General features: G+C 40.9%; 1 protein-coding gene across 1 annotated transcript; it reads right to left on the bottom strand.

Moving 5' to 3' along the window:
• Positions 1–276: 276 nt before the first annotated feature.
• On the bottom strand, positions 277–13,274 carry LOC109898188 (zinc finger Ran-binding domain-containing protein 2). Its single transcript, XM_020493051.2, has 10 exons — positions 12,986–13,274; positions 7,510–7,562; positions 7,067–7,175; positions 6,870–6,952; positions 6,690–6,766; positions 6,400–6,552; positions 5,874–6,034; positions 3,721–3,801; positions 1,635–1,778; positions 277–1,419 (listed from the first exon to the last, which is right to left on the bottom strand). The coding sequence occupies exons 1-10, from the start codon at positions 13,051–13,053 to the stop codon at positions 1,362–1,364; spliced, it is 987 nt and encodes a 328-aa protein (XP_020348640.1). The 5' UTR covers positions 13,054–13,274; the 3' UTR covers positions 277–1,361.
• Between the last annotated feature and the right edge of the window lie 6,616 nt (positions 13,275–19,890).

Genomic DNA, 19,890 nt, shown 5'->3' with positions numbered 1-19,890 from the left:
CTCCCCCCCCCTCCCCCCCCCCCCCCCCCCCCCCCCGAGTTCCCGGTTGTCTTGAAAGCGCCAATAATTTGCATACTTTCCCCACGAGAATGCATCGGCGTGCATCATGGATCACATAGAACGCACAGTCACCTGTGGTAGGCGATTATTGCGACAACCAGAGATACATTTCCCACCGTATTAAGTTTACACAGGCCTAGATCGGGCACGCTGTCATTTAAAAATGGTCTCCTGACATTCACACATAGTGAGTTTTGCATTTAAAAATAGCACAGCAATGATTGACGGGATTTTATTCATGCTGCTTACATTTCAGTTTATTTTTAGAGATCGAGATCTTAACACATTCTATTGATACTGTCATTTTGAAGAGAAAAAATATATGTTTTTAAATTAATCCTTACTGCACAGTAATCATGAACTGTTTGAGTATACAACAGAGCAGAGAAACAAAGCAAAAAGATTTTAGCTTTCACAATAGAAAAAGTAATTTCATGAAATCCTGTTGAGTTTCACATACACACTTACCAAAATTGAGTAGTGATTTTATAGGCTCTAAACATGAATTACTGTAAGACATATACTTAGTATTACCTCAACTGTCATTGGTGGCCTAACAACTGTCAGTACCAAATCATTTAGGGTTATTTCCTAAGCCTAAAACACCATTGGAATACCTTGCACTTATTTAAAACAAGAAATATCAGAAAGTAAAGAAAAATACTTACCTTCACTTTACCTCAAAACATAGAAAAGACTTAACAGGACATCAAATTAGTTTAGCAAGCTTATTGGTGAACAATAGATATTTCAAGATGGTTTTACAGACCCGAGTTGGTCATTTTTGCCTCACTTATACAATTTCACACACACACAAGAATGTTCCCGAATCACTGAAAATCAGGGGTTAAGACCAATATCTGTAAAACATCCTTGGTAAAAAATGAAAGTTCATTCTATGCTATTTTCATTTCTCAAAACCTAACAATGACTGGATTAAAATGTTTCCTGCCATGATATTGTGCAGTTTGGATTAAAATTGGATGTTGCCTCTTCACAATATTCTGTTTCAACAACAACAACAAAAAGGACCAGACACCATAAGCCTATTGAACACCTAAAGTTACACACTTGATACAGACAGGGAGCTTAGTGAGCTCTAAAAAGGCAGCATGTAATGAATGGTAAAAAGAGACATGTCACTATTTTCTTTTTTTAAGGAAAATATTTGTTGTGTACTGCAAAGCTCTGGTAAAATGAACAGCATAATGAACGGATCTGTCCTGTTTCTTTTTTTTTTTTTTAAACATCATTCACTGGCATTAAGATTCCTTTTTCCCATTTTACGGGCTGCTTTAAACTTATTTCTGTTTTGAACTTGAGCCAGAATGGGAAGATCCAGAGGACTGGCCACGGCGCCTGAAACGAAACAAAATACCAGAGAGGTGAGTAGGGTGGACAGGCACGACCCTCTAACTAAGGCTTAAATTCAACACATGCACCTGATATTACAGCATTAAGATAAGGTACTGTAGTAAGTCACATCAAAATCTTGACTCTCGTAGTGAAAAGGGTAGTAGATGGCAAGGCTAATATTCAGTACACCATTTGCGGTATTCCACAGAAACCCAAACCTTTCGGACGATCGTGATCTAGAGCGCCTTTTTTTCCTCTCTCCAGATGAGGACCTGGAGCGACTACGCTTCTTTTCTCTCTCTGGTGAGGAGGAGGGCGAGCGAGTCCTCTTCCTGGGAGAAGAGGCCTTTCCAGACCTGGAGCTTTTGTAGAGATAAATCAAGTAATCAGTGAGGCAAAAACAATAACAAACCAGGTACAGTGCATACGGAAACTATGCAGACCCCTTAACTTTATCCACATTTTGTTACGTTACAGCCTTAATCTAAAATTGAATAAACACATTTCCATCAATCTTTACACAATAACCTACAACAAAGCACTTTTTTTTTTATGTTTGCAAATTTATAAAAACAGAAATACCTTATTTACATAAGTATTCAGACTTTTTGCTATGAGACTCGAAATTGAGCTCAGGTGCATCCTGTTTCCATTGATCATCCTTGAGACTTTTCTACAACTTGACTGGAGTCCACCTGTGGTAAATTCAATTGGTTGGACATGATTTGGAAAGGCACACACCTGTCTATATAAGGTCCCAGAGTTGACAGGACATGTCAGAGCAAAAAGTAAACCATGATGTCGAAGGAATTGTCCATAGAGTTCCGAGACAGGATTGTGTCGAGGCACAGATCTGGGGAAGGGTAGCAAAAAAAAAAATCTGCAGCATTGAAGGGCCCCAAGAACACAGTGGCCTCCATTCTTAAAACAGAAGAAGTTTTGAACCCCCAAGACGGTGAAGCATGGTGGTGGCAACATCATGCTGTGGGGATGTTTTTCAGCAGCAGGGACTGGGAGACTAGTCAGGATTGAGGGAAATATGAACATAGCAAAGTACAGGGCTCCCGAGTGACGCAGTGGTCTAAGGCACTGCATCTCAGTGCTAGAGGTGTCACTACAGACACCCTGGTTTGAATCCAGGCTGTAACACAACCGGCCGTGATTTGGAGTCCCATAGGGCGGCACACAATTGGCCGGTGTAGGCCGTCATTGTAAATAAGAATTTGTTCTTAACTGACTTGCCTAGTTAAAGGTTAAATGTGTATATAAAAATTTAAATAAAAAAGACATCCTTGATGAAACCCTGCACCAGTTTCATCAAGGATGTCTTTTTTATTTAAATTTTTATATACACATTTAACCTTTAACTAGGCAAGTCAGTTAAGAACAAATTCACGGCCGGTTGTGTTACAGCCTGGATTCAAACCAGGGTGTCTGTAGTGACACCTCTAGCACTGAGATGCAGTGCCTTAGACCACTGCGTCACTCGGGAGCCCTGTACTTTGCTATGTTCATATTGCCAACAGGACAACAACCCTAAGCACAGAGCCAAGACAACACAGGAATGGTTTCGGGACAAGTCTTAATGTCCTTGAATGGTCTAGCCAGAGCCCGGACTTGAAGCTGATTGAACATCTCTGGAGAAACCTGAAAATAGCTGTGCATCGACGCTCCCCATCCACCCTGACAGAACTTGAGAGGATCTGCAGAGAAGGGAGAACCTCCCCAAATACAGGTGTGCCAAACTTGTAGCGTCATACCCAAGAAGACTCTAGGCTGTAATCGCTGTAATCGCTGCCAACGGTGCTTCAACAAAGTACTTAGTAAAGGGTCTGAATACTTATGTAAATGTGATAGTTTATTTTTAGTGCATTTAATAACAACCTATTTTTGCTCTGTCACTATGGGGTATTGAGTGTAGACTGATGAGGAAAAAAACTATTTAATCCTTTTTAGAATAAGGCTATTACGTAACAAAATGTGGAAAAAGTCAAGGGGTCTGAATACTTTCCGAATGCACAGGAAGTGAAACACTGGGGACGCAGCCTTAAAATGGAAATGAAAAAGACCAACGGACATAGAAATAGTTGTTCAGAAACAGGGACAAACTTGTCATTGTTGTGACACTTTCCATAATTAAATTGGGGACATCCAAGGAAGGAACCGTATATGGAGAAACTGTAGGATTTGAGGTCATCAATGCACAGCCTCTTCTACACTTTAAATAGGGCAACATGGTTTCTGGAACATTCTGCCCAGTCACATACACTCTCTCCTAAGGGGAGTGCATGTCACCTCATTCACCTGGAGTTGGACCTGCGAGACCGACCTCGCTCTTGGGAACTGGAGCGAGATCTGGAACTGGTTGAGCTTCTAGATTGGGATCTGAAAAATAGAAAACAAGAAATGTAACAATATTTTCTAAAGAGTGAAAAACAAGGGGCATGCACATGGATGATAACAAACAAGTTACACTAACAGTCAGTCAATGGCAAAAGAGATAAATGTTGCACATAAACCAATGATCACGGGCTACTTTGGACCATTTGTGACAAATCAACTTATCTAAAACTGGACTATACAAGGGATTTTTTTTTTTTTTTTAAAGTATCTAATTCAAGCTAAAATAAAAAAGGTCAATCAACAATAAACCAAGTATTAAACTGGTAAGCATTAACCAACCATTCTAAAGCATGAAAAGATGCACACTAGTGAATATGCCCAGTCCCCCCCTGCCTTTTGATGTCATACGCCATCTTACATTGTTGTATCAACTTTTAAGTCATGGCAGTAACCTTCACTTTGTAACCAATTGACCGCAATACAGAAATCAATAACATATCTGAAAACATTAGTTGAAACAAATTACAAACAGATTATACTTAATAAAAATATAAACGCAACATGTAGTGTTGGTCCCATGTTTCATGAGCTGAAAAATATTTCAGAAATGTTCCATATACACAAAAAGTTTCAAATTTTGCTTACACAATTATTATTTTTGTTTTTAACATCCCTGTTAGTGACCATTTCTTCTTTGTCAAGACATGCCACACTTGTCAGGTGGATGGACTATCAAGACTGATTAAAACAGCAGGATCATACACAGGTGCACCTTGTGCTGGGGACACTAAAAGGTCAAAAATGTGCAGTTGTGTCATGCCACAGAAGTTGAGGGAGCGTGCAATTGGCATGCTGACTGCAAGAATTTCCACCAGAGCGGTTGCCAAATAATTTGTTAATTTCTCTACCATTTTAGAGAATTTGGGAGTACGTTCAACTGGCCTCAACCGCAGACCACGTATAACCAGGCCAGCCCAGGACCTCCACTTCCGGCTTCACCTGCGGGATTGTCTGAGACGAGTCAGCCAACAGCTGAAGAAAGAGTTTGCACAACGAAGAATTTCTGCACAAACTGTCAGAAACAAACTCCGAATTACATCTTGTCGTCCTCACAAGGGTCTTGACCCGACTGCAGTTTGGCGTCATAACCAACAAATGGGCAAATGCTCATTCGATGGCTATGCATTTGAGAAGTGTGTTCTTCTCGGATTAATCCCAGTTTCAACTGTACCAGGCAGATGGCAAACAGTGTGTATGGCGTGGTGTAGGTTGAGCAGTTTGCTGATTTCAACGTCGTTAACAGAATGCCCCATGGTGGCGGTGGGGTCATGTATGGGCAGACATAAGATATGGACAACAAACAATTGCATTTTATCAATGACAATTTGAATGCACATAGATACCATGACGAGATCATGAAGCCCATTGTCGTGCCATTCATCCTCCGCCATCAACTCATTTTTCAGCATGATAATGCACGGCCCCATGTCGCAAGGATCTGTATACAACTCCTGGGAACGTCCCAGTTCTTCCATGGCCTGCATACTCACTAGACATGTGGCCCATTGAGCATGTTTGGCATGTTCTGGATCAACAGCGTGTCCCAGTTCCCGCCAATATCCAGCAACTTGGCACAGCCATTGAAGAGAAGTGAGACAACATTCCACAATCAACAACTCTATGCGAAGGAGATGTATCGCACTGCATGAGGCAAATGGTGGTCACACTAGATGCTGACTGGTTTTCTGATCAACGCCCAATCTATTTTTTAAATTTAAATGACAGGTATCTGTATTCCCAGTCATGTGAAATCCATAGATTTGGAACTAATGAAATTATTTAAATGGACATTTCCTTATATGAACTGTAACTCAATAAAATCTTAGAAATTGTTGCGTTTAGATTTTTGTTCAGTGTACAAATAAGCACAAGTACCCTTTTTCACATTACGATTAGGGGATAAACCCACACACATACTGAATCACTTAAAAGACAAAACAGGAGAAAAAAAGTAGCACAAAAGTACATAATTCATGAGGATCAATAGGTTATAAGGAATATTGAGCTGATACTGACATTTTGCCTGGAGTTACCCTTGACCTGTACCCTTTTACCTGGACCTGGACCGAGAGCTGGAGGAGCCCGAGGAGGATTGGGAAGACCCTGGGGTGCTATCCTTTATTGCGACTGGCTTGTCCTTCTCCCCCTCATCACCACTGGCATCCAGATCGTACTTTGACAAGTCCGCATCATCGTCGTCGTCGTCTTCCTCATCCTGGGGAACCAGAGATCACGGTTTCAAAATATAGCGGTGTGGTGCTAACTAGGTACAAATTATATTTTAAACTTTAAGGTTATGGACACTTCCATCCCTGTTTGTAACTGAGGTCCTTTCTGAAAGTGACCAATAAGAAGCTAATTTTCCTTTAACGTTGCACAATATTTTACTGCAATATGGCCTATTAACAACTCGTGTGGCGAGCTTTCTGATGCAATGTGGGTTCTCCACATTGTGCTGCATACTGATATTGGACAAGAATGTTAAGCTATGGAAAAGAGCCATATTGCCCCCAAACTTGTTCAGTTAATGCGGAGCACAGGTTGCATTTTATTTCCCCATCTCAGGGACCATGTCCTCACATCTAGTTTGTATTTTGAAAGGTCTCCTTCCTCTTCGTCGTCATCCTCCTCCTCCTCCTCTTCTGGTTTCACTGGTTCCGCCTTCTTTTCACTCTCCTTCGAGGAAGACCTGCTACCAGGTTTCCCACGGTACTTTTTTTTTTTCCTCCCAAACTGGCAGATATTGAAATCCAAAAGTATTAGTGTAAACGGAATGGCAACATACATTGTTGTCTAAAGTATACCAAATCATAAACCAGTATTACTTGACAGTTATAAGCCCATAGTGTGGCTTCTTAAAAGAGATTCACCTCGTCGTATTCTCCATCAGATTCCTCTCGGTCAATGTACTCCACATTCTCCCTCTCATTGAATCCTCCACCATATCCTGATAACAGGAAAGGGCAATGGAATTAAGAATCAACTTGCCCTAGAAGTTTTCTGTCATGTTTTGAAATGCATTGCCTCCTTGGATATGTTGTGTAATGTACCTGTTCTCTCCTCGAGCTTGGCATATTTAGGTGTGTTACACATGTTGCACTCAGACCTCCTGGCCCAATTCACATTGCCGCAGCTATATATTAAAAAGGAATACAATCATGTGCTTATCAGACACAGTCAAAGCATAACCCGTGTCAAGATCCACCATGCACGAGTCAGTTTAATGAAGAGTTAGCTAATCACTTACGTTTTACACTGCCAATCATTTGCACTAAAGAGGCCCCGACTCTTCTCAGCCAGGGTCTTGCCAATCTCTGTCCCTCCTGCTTTCATCATCTTTGCCTCCGTTGTCTTTTCTGTTTTGGATAGATAGGGATTCACATTGGTGTGACAATCCTTTGACTCCGAAGTCAGTGGATTGTCAGTGAAACAAATCCTGGTCATGTTATTCCTTGATACCGCCTAACATGAATTGTCAGTGGTTACTTTTCTGATGGACTCACAGGTTTCTTTACAGGCTGACTGACATCAAGAGAACTAGCATTTACAACTGTAAGTCTCATCACAATGAATCTCTCTATTCCTCCAACCAAACGATTGTACATTTCTGGAGCAATTCATCTTGACAAGTGTAAAGAGTCATGACAGGGTAGTAAGTGTAGTACTGGATCATATAGAGACATAACTTACCACTGCCACATCTATTACAGCTTGTTCTTCTTGCAAAGTTCACATTTCCACACCTAGAGGAAAATAATGTGTCAAAATGAGAACATGTCCAATCAAAAACTCTTTTGAACAATGGGTAAAATGTTCCTGCGTTTTTGGACACCCTACATAAAGCACAATACAACAATTATTTTACTGTACAGAGACAGGACAGTGAAGCCATTTATTTTGGATCGATACTTCTGCATTTTGAAACACAGAATGTCAATCAACACTCCTTGAGGCCATGGCCATATAATGCAGGGGTTTACTGGGTCTGAAGCCAGTGAGGAGGAAGAAGGGGAAAACAAATTCAAACGTTTGGGGATCACTTAAAAATGTCCTTGTTTTTGAAAGAAGCACAATTTTGTCCATTAAAATACCATCAAACTGATTAGAAAGTGTAGATATTGTTAATAACTATTGTAGCTGGAAACGGCAGACTTTTAATGGGACATCTACATAGGCGTACAGAGGCCCATTATCAGCAACAATCACTCCTGTGTTCCAATGGCACGTTGTGTTAGCTAATCCAAAGCTTTAATTTTAAAAAGGCTATTTGATCATAACAAACCCCTGCCTAGAAGCCAGCATCCCGGAGTCACCTCTTCAGTGTTGACGTTCAGACTGGTGTTTTGCGGGTACTATTTAATGAAGCTGCCAGTTGAGGACTTGTGAGGCATCCGTTTCTCAAACTAGACACCAATGTACTTGTCCTCCCATTCTATTCTGGTTAGAGCCAGTTTGCGCTGTTCTGTGAAGGGATTAGTACAGTGTTGTACGAGATCTTCAGTTTCTTGCATGGAATAGCCTATATTTCTCAGAACAAAAATAGACTGATGAGTTTCAGAAGAAAGGTCTTCGTTTCTGGCCATTTTGAGCCTGTAATCAAACCCACAAATGCTGATGATCCAGATACTCAACTAGTCTAAAGGCGGCCTGTTTTATTGCTTCTTTAATTAGCTTAAGTTCAGCTGTGCTAACATAATTGCAAAATAATTTTCTAATGATCAATTAGCCTTTTAAAAGGATACATTTGGATTAGCTAACAACGTGCCATTGGAACACAGGAGTGATGGTTGCTGATAATGGGCCTCTGTACGCCTATGTAGATATTCCATTTTTTTTTTATCAGTCGTTTCCAGCTACAATAGTAATTTACAACATGAATAACATCTACACTGTATTTCTGATCAATTTGATGGTATTTTAATGGACCAAAAACAATTGCTTTTCTTTCAAAAACAAGGACATTTCTAAGTGACCCCAAACTTTTGAACACACCCCAGTACCAGTCAAATATGGACACCTCATTCAAGGGTTTTTATCTTTACTACTAGACATCAAAACTGAAATAACACATATGGAATCATGTAGTAAATCTAGATAGTTGTTCAATTTGAGAATCTTCAAAGTAGCCAACCTTAGCCTTGATAAAAGCATTGCACTCTTGGAATTATCTCAACCAGCTTCATGAGGTTGTCACCTGTAAGGTCAGTATAGGTGCATCAAAGCTGGGACCGAGAGACTGAAAACAGCTTCAAGCTCAAGGCCATCAGAATTAAATAGACATCACTAGCACATTACAGGCTGATGCCCTATATACAGTTGAAGTTGGAAGTTAACATTCACTGAGGTTGTAGTTATTAAAACTCGTTTTTCAACCACTCCAAAGTTCTTGTTAACAAACTATAATTTTGGCAAGTCGGTTAAGACATCTACTTTGTGCATGACACGTAATTTTTGCACCAATTGTTTACAGACAGATTTCACTTATAATTCACTGTATCACAATTCCAGTGGGTCAGAAGTTTATATACAATAAGTTGACTGTGCCTTTAACCTCTTAAAGCTAGGGGGCAGAATTTTCACTTTTGGATAAATAGCGTGCTCAATTTCAACTTCCTGCTACTCATGCCAAGAATATAAGATATGCATATTATTCATTTATTTGGATAGAAAACACTGAAGTTTCTAAAACTGTTTGAATCATGTCTGTGAGTATAACAGAATTTATGTAGCAGGCAAAACCCCAAGGACTAACTGTTCAGACTTTTTTTATTTCTCCGTCTCTGTTCCCTATATTATCTTTGCCCTTGGATATTTAATAGGAACCTATTTTCAGTTCCTACCGCTTCCACTGGATGTCGCCAGTCTTTGGAATATGGTTGATGTTATTCCTTTGTGCTATGAAGAAGTAGGCCAACTCGGAACTGGGGACACTTTTGTGAGTTGCGCAAGACGTGAAAAGTAGTGCTGGTTTCCTTCCTTTTCTGTATTGAATACAGATTGCCCCGTCTACAATTTGATCGATTATTAACGTTTAAAAATACCTAATGTTGTATTACAAAAGTAGTTTGAAATATTTTGGCAAAGTTTATAGGCAACTTATGAAATATTTTGTAGTGACGTTGCATTTTTGTAAGCCGTTTTTATCTGGATCAAACGCGCTTTATAAATGGACATTTTCGATATATATGGACGGAATTAATCAAACAAAAGGACCAATTGTGATGTTTATGGGACATATTGGAGTGCCAACAAAAGAAGCTCAAGGTAATGCATGTTTTATATTTTATTTCAGCGTTGTGTAGCGCCTACTATGCTAGCTCCTTTGTTTACTGCTAGTGCAGATGGTGCAGGCTATCAGATAATAGCTTCTTATGCTTTCGCCGAAAAGCATTTTTAAAATCTGACATGTTGGCTGGATTCACAACGAGTGTAGCTTTAATTGAGTATCTTACATGTGTGATTTAATAAAAGTTAGAATTTTATAGCATTTTATTTGAATCTGGCGCTCTGCATTTCCCCCAGCTATTGGCCAGTTGAGACGCTAGAGTCTCCCCAAACCATAAGAGGTTTTAAGCCACATGAAAGTTCACATGTTCTAGAAAGCATTTCTGCCAAAAAAACAAATGTGAAGTAGTGACCCTCGACATAATCCTAGTTTCCTGAAATGAGTCACAAATGTGAAGGGGTCTGAATACTTTCCGAATGCACTGTGTGTGATATATACACAAACATGTATGCATGTATATCTATAAATCTATATACACACACATATGTACATAGCAACCACCAACCACAGGAGGATTCAGGAGCCTGTCTCAAAGAGTGTAGACAGCTGCTGCCGCTCTGCTATTTGTCAGATTTGGAGGCGACGAGGTAGGGGGCCCACACGTGGGTAAGTGGGGGGGCCCTGCCTTGATTAGATAACTGATTAATAAAAATGATCCATAATCCATTGCATAATAAATAAATGTGACTGGTTATGTGGGAGTTGAGCCCAAGCCCTATGCCCAAAAAACAAAAACACGTATTTTTTACGCAGGAACGTAAAATTAACAAAAAGCATTTTTTGGCAGAAATGCCTTCTCAAACATGTGAAATTTCATGTGCCTTAATAACAAACTTGTATGCCATCTGTAAATACAAATACAATTGTTAAATTACAAGCCTAGTTGGTTTAGCCACAGAAAAAGGCAGCAACGTTCCCACTAGCCATGATTGGCTAAGATAATGAGTGGGCGGGACATGCAGACCAATCCAAACTCATCTCGGCCATATAGCACACCTCTATTTGAGCTGGTCAGTATGTCAAGGTAATCCTGCTAGTGCGGCATTAAAAAAAAAAAATTGTGTAGTAAAACTGCATAAGTGTTGCTCTCCACTTTCTGGAGGACCAAGTTTTGAAAACAGTGGAATTCGAGTATGATAGGTGTTTTCTCCATCTCCGGATTACATCTTGAAACTAAGGGCAACCACGGAATCCGACAGGAGATGCGTCCATCCATGATGTATACACGGGTAAGAGTCTACATTCAGATATTACACATTTCTAACGGACAGAAAGTCATTTAATTTCAAGTGTACCGTTAGCTAGTTAACATTAGCTGGCTGTCTCACTAGCTAATATTACATCTATGATCTTATTATTCATATCTCAGAGCCATTTGCTTGGCTAGTTATAGCCTAATGTTAGCTAGCTAACATTGAACCTGGTTGGTTAGCGACCTGCAGATTCATGCAGGGTATTAACATGAGTTGGGATTATGGTTCATTGTTTAGCTAGCTAACAAAAGACTCCACTATGCATGTAACCCTTTTGGGTGCGTTCATAAATTCAGTTTGGCCATCTACTCCTATTTCAGAGCACTCGCATCCAAGTGTGTCAGAACGCAGAATAACTAATTTACTTACACTCAACACCCATTGAATATGTCCAGTGTCAGTAAACGTCGGCTAAAAATCGTAATTAAATTGTTGCCAGCAGCAGTTAGTCACCAACACTCTAGATAACACGAAAACAGCCTAACCAGTTCTACTAGGGTGAGTAAAATGGTCCGTTTGGGTGAGGGCTAAAGCTTAAGAGGGTGTGAACGATGCTGAATGGGTGTACACAATGAAGAGCTCTTCAGTAGGTACCCCAAAAAATGCAAAGGCCACTTTTTCAGAAGTGAGGTTACAAGTTTATCATCTTTCAAAGCAGAATTTACTTTCCCATTGTTACTCGAATGAAGTATGTGAAATACAATTGTGTAGCTCTGCGTCTCTGCTTTTATCCAATGTAAACACAGTTTCAAATTTTGCTACATAAGACCGAATCAAGGCGGTCGGACAAATGTTGGTACACGGATTTGTTAATAGAAAATTGTGTGCTGGGAAGAGGAAAACCCCGGGGCCTAGGATTTTTTATTTCAATACGAATTGGTTAGCTAGCTTGTATCACTTGAATTAGTGATAGAGAAAATGTTATCGTACAGTGTGGGCCACTTAGTAGAGAATGCCACTTGCAACGCCAGGGTTGTGAGTTCGATTCTCACGGAGAACCAGTATGAAAATGTATGCATTCGGTACTGTAAGTCACTCTGGATAAAAGCGTCTGCTAAATGACTAAAGTATAACTGTAAATTGTCGAGTGGACAAATAATTGACCAACAATAGCGAGCCACCATCTAACGTTAAACCCCCACTTATCATTGGCACACTGGCTAAAATTAAACCAGTGTTGACATAACTAACGTTAGTTAACTAACTAGCCAACACTAGGAAGTTTCGCTAGTGTGTGCTAGCAAGCCATCCTTCTTTCATTGAACATCGGGGTTAGTTGCCCAACAAGCTGCACCACACATCAAGGGGAGTTAGGTTCGCAAACGATTTTATATGCACTGGCTGCACACACGTAACGTTAGCTGGCTAGCTAGTGAGTTCTGGTTAACAATACAGCTAACGAGATACGTTAGCAAATATAATTGTTGCTAGCTATAACTACCGTTAGTGATTTTAGTATCAAGGTAGCTACAATATCAAATCGTTTTGGGCCTTGTCCTTTGTAACGTTAGCTAGCTTATTCAAGTTTCGCTAACATGTGGTGAAAGCTAGACACATCAAGCCTAACATTTTATTTGAATGCTTCAACAACATGTCTGCTCAAAATGTAGCTTGTTCGTTATCTTACTTCTTATCAGGGCAAATCCAGTCTCCGTCGCTCACGCGAAAACTCTTCCCAGATATTTTTGTATCCATTGCTAATCGCTAGCTGGCCTCACGACGCCTGAAAGAAAGAACCTTCTTCTTCTTCTATGCTATCATGGCGGTCCACAAACAAACGTTTAAAGTGCATGCCGCCACCTACTGTGCTGGAATGTACTACCAATCATGATCTGCCAAATTCTGTACTACCATGAAAATAAAACGCAAAACCAAATAAATGCGTCAGCGATACCATGTGCCTATTAATACAGCGCGCTGTGACAGTTGAAAGGTCATGTCAATATCATGTAAACAAAACCGATTGACCATTTTGCAGGATGGATTTCTGGTAAGTTTTATTGCAGATGGCTTGCCGTTCATTTTATTATATATTTTGAAATGCGTGAGTAACAGTGTTGTGGCCCTATTACCCGTTGTCTGAACATTATGACAACTTATTACAGTGTTTGAAGTAGCTAGGTCTATAATTGTATGTTGTTGATCTGTGCACGTGTATGGACTACGGTAGCTAGCTGTGATGGAGTTGGCTCGTTATGACGTTGTGTGGTACTGTAGATTTGGACATAATTGTGTCAAGTTCTGTACCTGATCACATCCATGATCATGATTGGTTTATAATGGCACAACAATATTCACCTGAATGACCCCTGATTTCCTAGTAACCACAGAACAATCATGAGCTGTTAGTCTGCTACAATGGATGGCCGACCGACTGCCTGGTTGGTTATTTGGGTAGCTGTTTCCTCGCAGAGGGTTTGGAAGGTGCTCCTTTTCAGTCTGATGTGCATTTTGAAGTCATCAATCGCACAGGTACACTTTTCGGCATAGTCTAGAATCCGTGTGTGTGTAAATTGCGGATTTCCATGTCAATGTTGGCAGTGTCATACTCTTTAAAAAACATGAGACTGCTGTAGCAAGCTAGTTACTGTATCTGTCTAGAATAGCCTGATATGTTAATAGCTAAGTAAGTTCCGTTATACTACTCTAGCTATTGCCATTCCAGCTGACAATCAGCTGATTGCACTTGCTAACGTTAGCTAGCTGGCTAGTTAGTTAGCTTGATGTTACTGTAGCTAAACAAGGTTAGTGACAGACGGTCACGCCAAATGCAAGTTAAGTTGCAAGGCCAATGTGTTGATCTTACATTGTCTTCAACACTGTCGCTGTCAGCCAGTCTAAAAAATAGATGAAACTACATTGTTTACTAAGCAAAAGAGAGCAGTCACGCCTTCTCTGTTTTCAGCCATCTTTATTTGGGAACCTTTCATCGTTCGTAAATTCGTCCTTATCAAGCTCTAGATGCTCGAACCAGAGCGCTCGCATTTCTGAGCAGAGCATCCAGAGTGAATTTACGAAGGCGCCCTATATCATGCTGAAACACTCCGCCCTTAGGTTTGCATAGAATTGGATTGTTCAGCAACTACTTCAATAGTAACATCTGTTACCCCCAATATATATTTTTCCATCTCCACAATAACCTTCAACCTGACATTTCTGCTTTCCACAACCCGAGTCATATTGATAACCTTACCAATAAAAGCTATGCAGTCAACTGTATTAATTATCAAAGTGTCTTTTGACACCACACAGGTACATCCATGTAAGCTCCATCAGTCTGCACTGTAGTTATTCCGCCTCTGCATATGATGCATCATGACTGATCAAATCAAATGTATTAGTCACATGCGCTGAATACAACAGGTGTAGAGACCTTACAGTGAAATGCTTACTTACGAGCCCCTAACCAACAGTGCAGGGTTAAAAATATGGATAAGAACAAGAGATAATAGTAACAAGTCATTAAAAAGCAGCAGTAAAAAAAAATATAATAATATATACTGCTCAAAAAAATAAAGGGAACACTTAAACAACACAATGTAACTCCAAGTCAATCACACTTCTGTGAAATCAAACTGTCCACTTAGGAAGCAACACTGATTGACAATACATTTCACATGCTGTTGTGCAAATGGAATAGACAACAGGTGGAAATTATTGTCAATTAGCAAGACACCCCCAATAAAGGAGTGGTTCTGCAGGTGGTGACCAGACCACTTCTCAGTTCCTATGCTTCCTGGCTGATGTTTTGGTCGCTTTTGTAATGCTGGCGGTGCTTTCACTCTAGTGGTAGCATGAGACGGAGTCTACAACCCACACAAGTGGTTCAGGTAGTGCAGCTCATCCAGGATGGCACATCAATGCGAGCTGTGGCAAGGTTTGCTGTGTCTGTCAGCGTAGTGTCCAGAGCATGGAGGCGCTACCAGGAGACAGGCCAGTACATCAGGAGATGTGGAGGAGGCCGTAGGAGGGCAACAACCCAGCAGCAGGACCGCTGCCTTTGTGCAAGGAGGAACACTGCCAGAGCCCTGCAAAATTTCCTCCAGCAGGCCACAAATGTGCATGTGTCTGCTCTAACGGTCAGAAACAGACTCCATGAGGGCCCAACGTCCACAGGTGGGGGTTGTGCTTTTACAGCCCAACACCGTGCAGGACGTTTGGCATTTGCCAGAGAACACTTAAAGATTGGCAAATTCGCCACTGGAGCCCTGTGCTCTTCACAGATGAAAGCAGGCTCACACTGAGCACATGTGACAGACGTGACAGTCTGGAGACGCCGTGGAGAACATTCTGCTGCCTGCAACATCCTCCAGCATGACCGGTTTGGCAGTGGGTCAGTCATGGTGTGGGGTGGCATTTCTTTGGGGGGCCGCACAGCCCTCCATGTGCTCGCCAGAGAGCCTGACTGCCATTAGGTACCGAGATGAGATCCTCAGACCCCTTGTGAGACCATATGCTGGTGCGGTTGGCCCTGGGTTCCTCCTAATGCAATACAATGTTAGACCTCATGTGGCTGGAGTGTGTCAGCAGTTCCTGCAAGAGGAAGGCATAGATGCTATGGACTGGCCCGCCCATTTCCCAGACCTGAATCCAATTGAGCACATCTGGGACATCATGTCTCGCTCCATCCACCAACGCCACGTTGCACCACAGACTGTCCAGGAGTTGGCGGATGCTTTAGTCCAGGTCTGGGAGGAGATCCCTCAGGAGACCATCTGCCACCTCATCAGGAGCATGCCCAGGTGTTGTAGGGAGGTCATACAGGCACGTGGAGGCCACACACACTACTGAGCCTCATTTTGACTTGTTTTAAGGACATGACATCAAAGTTGGATCAGCCTGTAGTGTGGTTTCTACTTTAATTTTGAGTGTGACTCCAAATCCAGACCTCCATAAATTGATCAATTTGATTTCCATTGATGATTTTTGTTATCAGCACATTCAACTATGTAAAGAAAAAAGTATTTAATAAGAATATTTCATTCATTCAGATCTAGGATGTGTTATTTTAGTGTTCCCTTTATGTTTTTGAGATATATATATATATATATCTCAAAAACATAAAGGGAACACTAAAATAACACATCCTAGATCTGAATGAATGAAATATTCTTATTAAATACTTTTTTCTTTACATAGTTGAATGTGCTGATAACAAATATATATATATATATATATATATACACACAAAGCGTACCTGGCATCCACCAAATGCTGCACTGTGTTCTCCCCCACAAGTACAGCACTTAACCTTTACATTGCTTCCACATTCACTGTCATCATGTTCCCCTCCACACTTGGCACATCTTTCCTTTACACTGATTAGCTACATGTCCCATTTATTGGCATTTAAAACACCGCAGTTCATATGGGACAAATTCTCTAACATTGCTACTAAGGAATTCTATCTGCACTTTCCCGGCAAGAATTTCTCAAACCTCAGCATCACTGATAAGCTTTCACTTTTTTGACCCTATTTCCTACTGATCAACCTTTTGGCCTCAATCACTCTGCCTTCCTTCACATTTTCTTTCATATCATCTGCGGAGATGGATATTGGGACCCCAGTAACGACTCCCCTCAAATCTAGCATAAGCACCAGGAACATGGTTTTTAATCTTCTACCAATTAAGCTTTTCCATATTTAGAATCTTCTCTTGCAGAGCCTGGCTACCACACAATATTAATAATCCACCATTTCCAATGAACCAAGCTAATTTCACTTCACCTACCTTTTTCTCTACGGCATTAGTTAGTCGGATAGGGTGTAAGCGAGGCCCTGTGGTCTCATCAAACACCACTTTCCACTCCCAACACATCATTACTCTTGCTTCCTACCTTGGCCCTCTATGCTTTCTTTACTAGACACTTCACTGCTTTCTGTATCATGATCTCTCTTCTTCCTATGTCTTTCCACTGCCGACCATTCCGGTCCTTGACCCTCATCCACCCGCTCCATACCATCAGCACTGACACCCATATTATTCGCATTCCAGCACAGCTGTTGTTTCAACAACTTTTTCTAAATTTCTTCCATTTCGTTCACAATACTCGCCGCCATTTCCGACCCCCACGGCTAAAAAGAACGGACATGTGTGAAGCTAGCCACAATAAGGATTTGCAGTTGGCTTTCAAAATAAATGTCCCCAAATGAAACTGATCCAAACTGATACAAATAACTAGAACTTTAAAATAAATACAATAATGAATGAATGGCTTCAGAGTGCATGTGTAATGAACCTCAGGGGACTAGTTGATGGCTTCCCTTAGCTTAATGACCCCAACACACATAATGGTTAAGCCTATATTGATTCTGCTTACTACTCTAAAATGCATAACACATGTACTGGAAAATCCCCAATACATACCTGTGTTATATGGTCTGATATACCACGGCTTTCAGCCAATCAGCATTCAGAGCTCGAACCGGGTTAATAATTGTAAATAAATCCCCTTTGCACGTGCATAACTATAGTAAATCGGACAGGTGAGTTTGAGTAATGGAAGTTGGACAGAGGATCTTAATCTCTGAGCAAGAAATACTTGGATGAAGCAAAAAACAAATGGTGGGCTATTTTCTGGCAATTGTGGTGTTATTATGTGCCAGATGTTAAGGCTACAAACCGTTATAAATGGCCCATTTGCGAGATTGACTTGTCATTTCAATAAGCATAGGCTACAGAAAATCTGGGTTTTTGACTCTAATTAATTACATTTTGCCAATGTTTTGTTTAGCTAAAGGCAGGTAGTCTATTGTCACGACTTCCGCCGAAGTTGGTCCCTCTCCTTGTGCGGGCGGTGGTCGACGTCACCGACGTCCATCAATTACATGTTGTGTATTTAACCATCTGTTTCCCCCCATGTCCTTGTCCGGAATTGTTTCTTGTAGTGTTTGTGCACGTTATGCTGGTGGATACCGGGTTTTGTTTGACCCATTCATTGATTGTTTTGTTCACGGTGGTTTTTATGTTTATTAAATTAAATGACACCGTTGTAAATCAGTTTTCGTTCTCCTGCGCCTGACTTTTCTGCCGTCAGTACGCACCACGTTACATCTATAGCCTCTGATAGGCTGACATCTAATTTCAGATCGTCTACAGTAGTCTAGACAAGATGTAGGCAAGATGTAAAGTGAACGATTTAGCAGCTTGCTTGGTTCAAATTAACAGACACATTTATTCAACATGAATAGCCAGGCGATTTCGAGGTAAGAAGTGCTTGCTTGTGCTTCCGAATAACCTGCTGGAATAGGCTACTGAGGATGGGGTCATAATTGCAATCACTGAATTAAATATTAATAATTTGTACAGTACCTGTCAAAAGTTTGGACACCTACTCATTCAAGGGTTTTTATTTTATTTTTACTATTTTCTACATTGTCGAATAATAGCGAAGACATCAACACTATGAAATAACACATGGAATCATGTAGTAACCAAAAAAGTACAAATAAAAAATATATTTTATATTTGAGATTCTTCAAAGTAGCCACCTTTTGCCTTGATGACAGCTTTGCACACTCTCAACCAGGAATCACCTGGAATGCATTTATATTATTAACAGATGTGCCCTGTTAAAAGTACATTTGTGGTATTTCTTTCCCCTTTAATGTGTTTAAGCCAATCAGTTGCGTTGTGACAAGGTAGGGGTAATATACAGAAGATAGCCCTATTTGGTAAAAGACCCAGTCCATATTATTACAAGAACAGCTCAAATAAGAAAATACTAACAGTCCATCATTACTTTAAGACATGAAGGTAAGTCAAGCCGGAACATTTCAAGAACTTTTAAAGTTTATTCAAGTGCAGTTGCAAAACCATCAAGCGCTATGATGAAACTGGCACTCATGAGGACCGCCACAGGAATGGAAGACCCAGAGTTACGTCTGCTGCAGAGGATAAGTTCATTAGAGTTCCAGCCTCAGAAATTGCATCCCAAATAAAAGCTTCAGAGTTCAAGTAACAGACACATCTCAACATCAAGTGTTCAGAGGAGACTGCGTGAATCAGGCCTTCATGTTTGATTTTCTGGAAAGAACCCGCTACTAAAGGACACCAATAAGAAGAAGAGACTTGCTTGGGCCAAGAAATACTTGCAATAGACATTAGACCGGTGGAAATCAGTTCTTTGGTCAGTCCAAATGTGAGACTTTTGGTTCCAACCGCTGTGTCTTTGTGAGAAGCAGAGTAGGTGTACAGATGATCTCTGCACGTGTGGTTCCCACCGTGAAGCATGGAGTAGGGGGTGTGAAGGTGCTTTGCTGGTGATACTGTCAATGATTCTGTCACATCTGCTCCCGCTATGCCCTCTGGTGTTCATCTGGTGTCTTCTTGACCTGCAGTTACTCCCCCTGTATACTCTCTCTCTCTCCCTCTCTGTGTGGTTGGAGACCGGTGTGCTGGAGTCAGAGCAGATCCCTACCAGCTGCTATTTTGGGGTTAGGTCGGGGTGTGACTAGGGTGGGCATTCTAGTTTCTTTATTTATAGGTTGGCCTGGCATGGTTCCCAATCAGAGGCAGTTATCTATTGTTG

Source organism: Oncorhynchus kisutch, linkage group LG10, assembly GCF_002021735.2.
Source record: "Oncorhynchus kisutch isolate 150728-3 linkage group LG10, Okis_V2, whole genome shotgun sequence".
NCBI classification, from domain to species: domain Eukaryota; kingdom Metazoa; phylum Chordata; class Actinopteri; order Salmoniformes; family Salmonidae; genus Oncorhynchus; species Oncorhynchus kisutch.
This window is presented reverse-complemented; position numbering and strand designations above follow the sequence as displayed.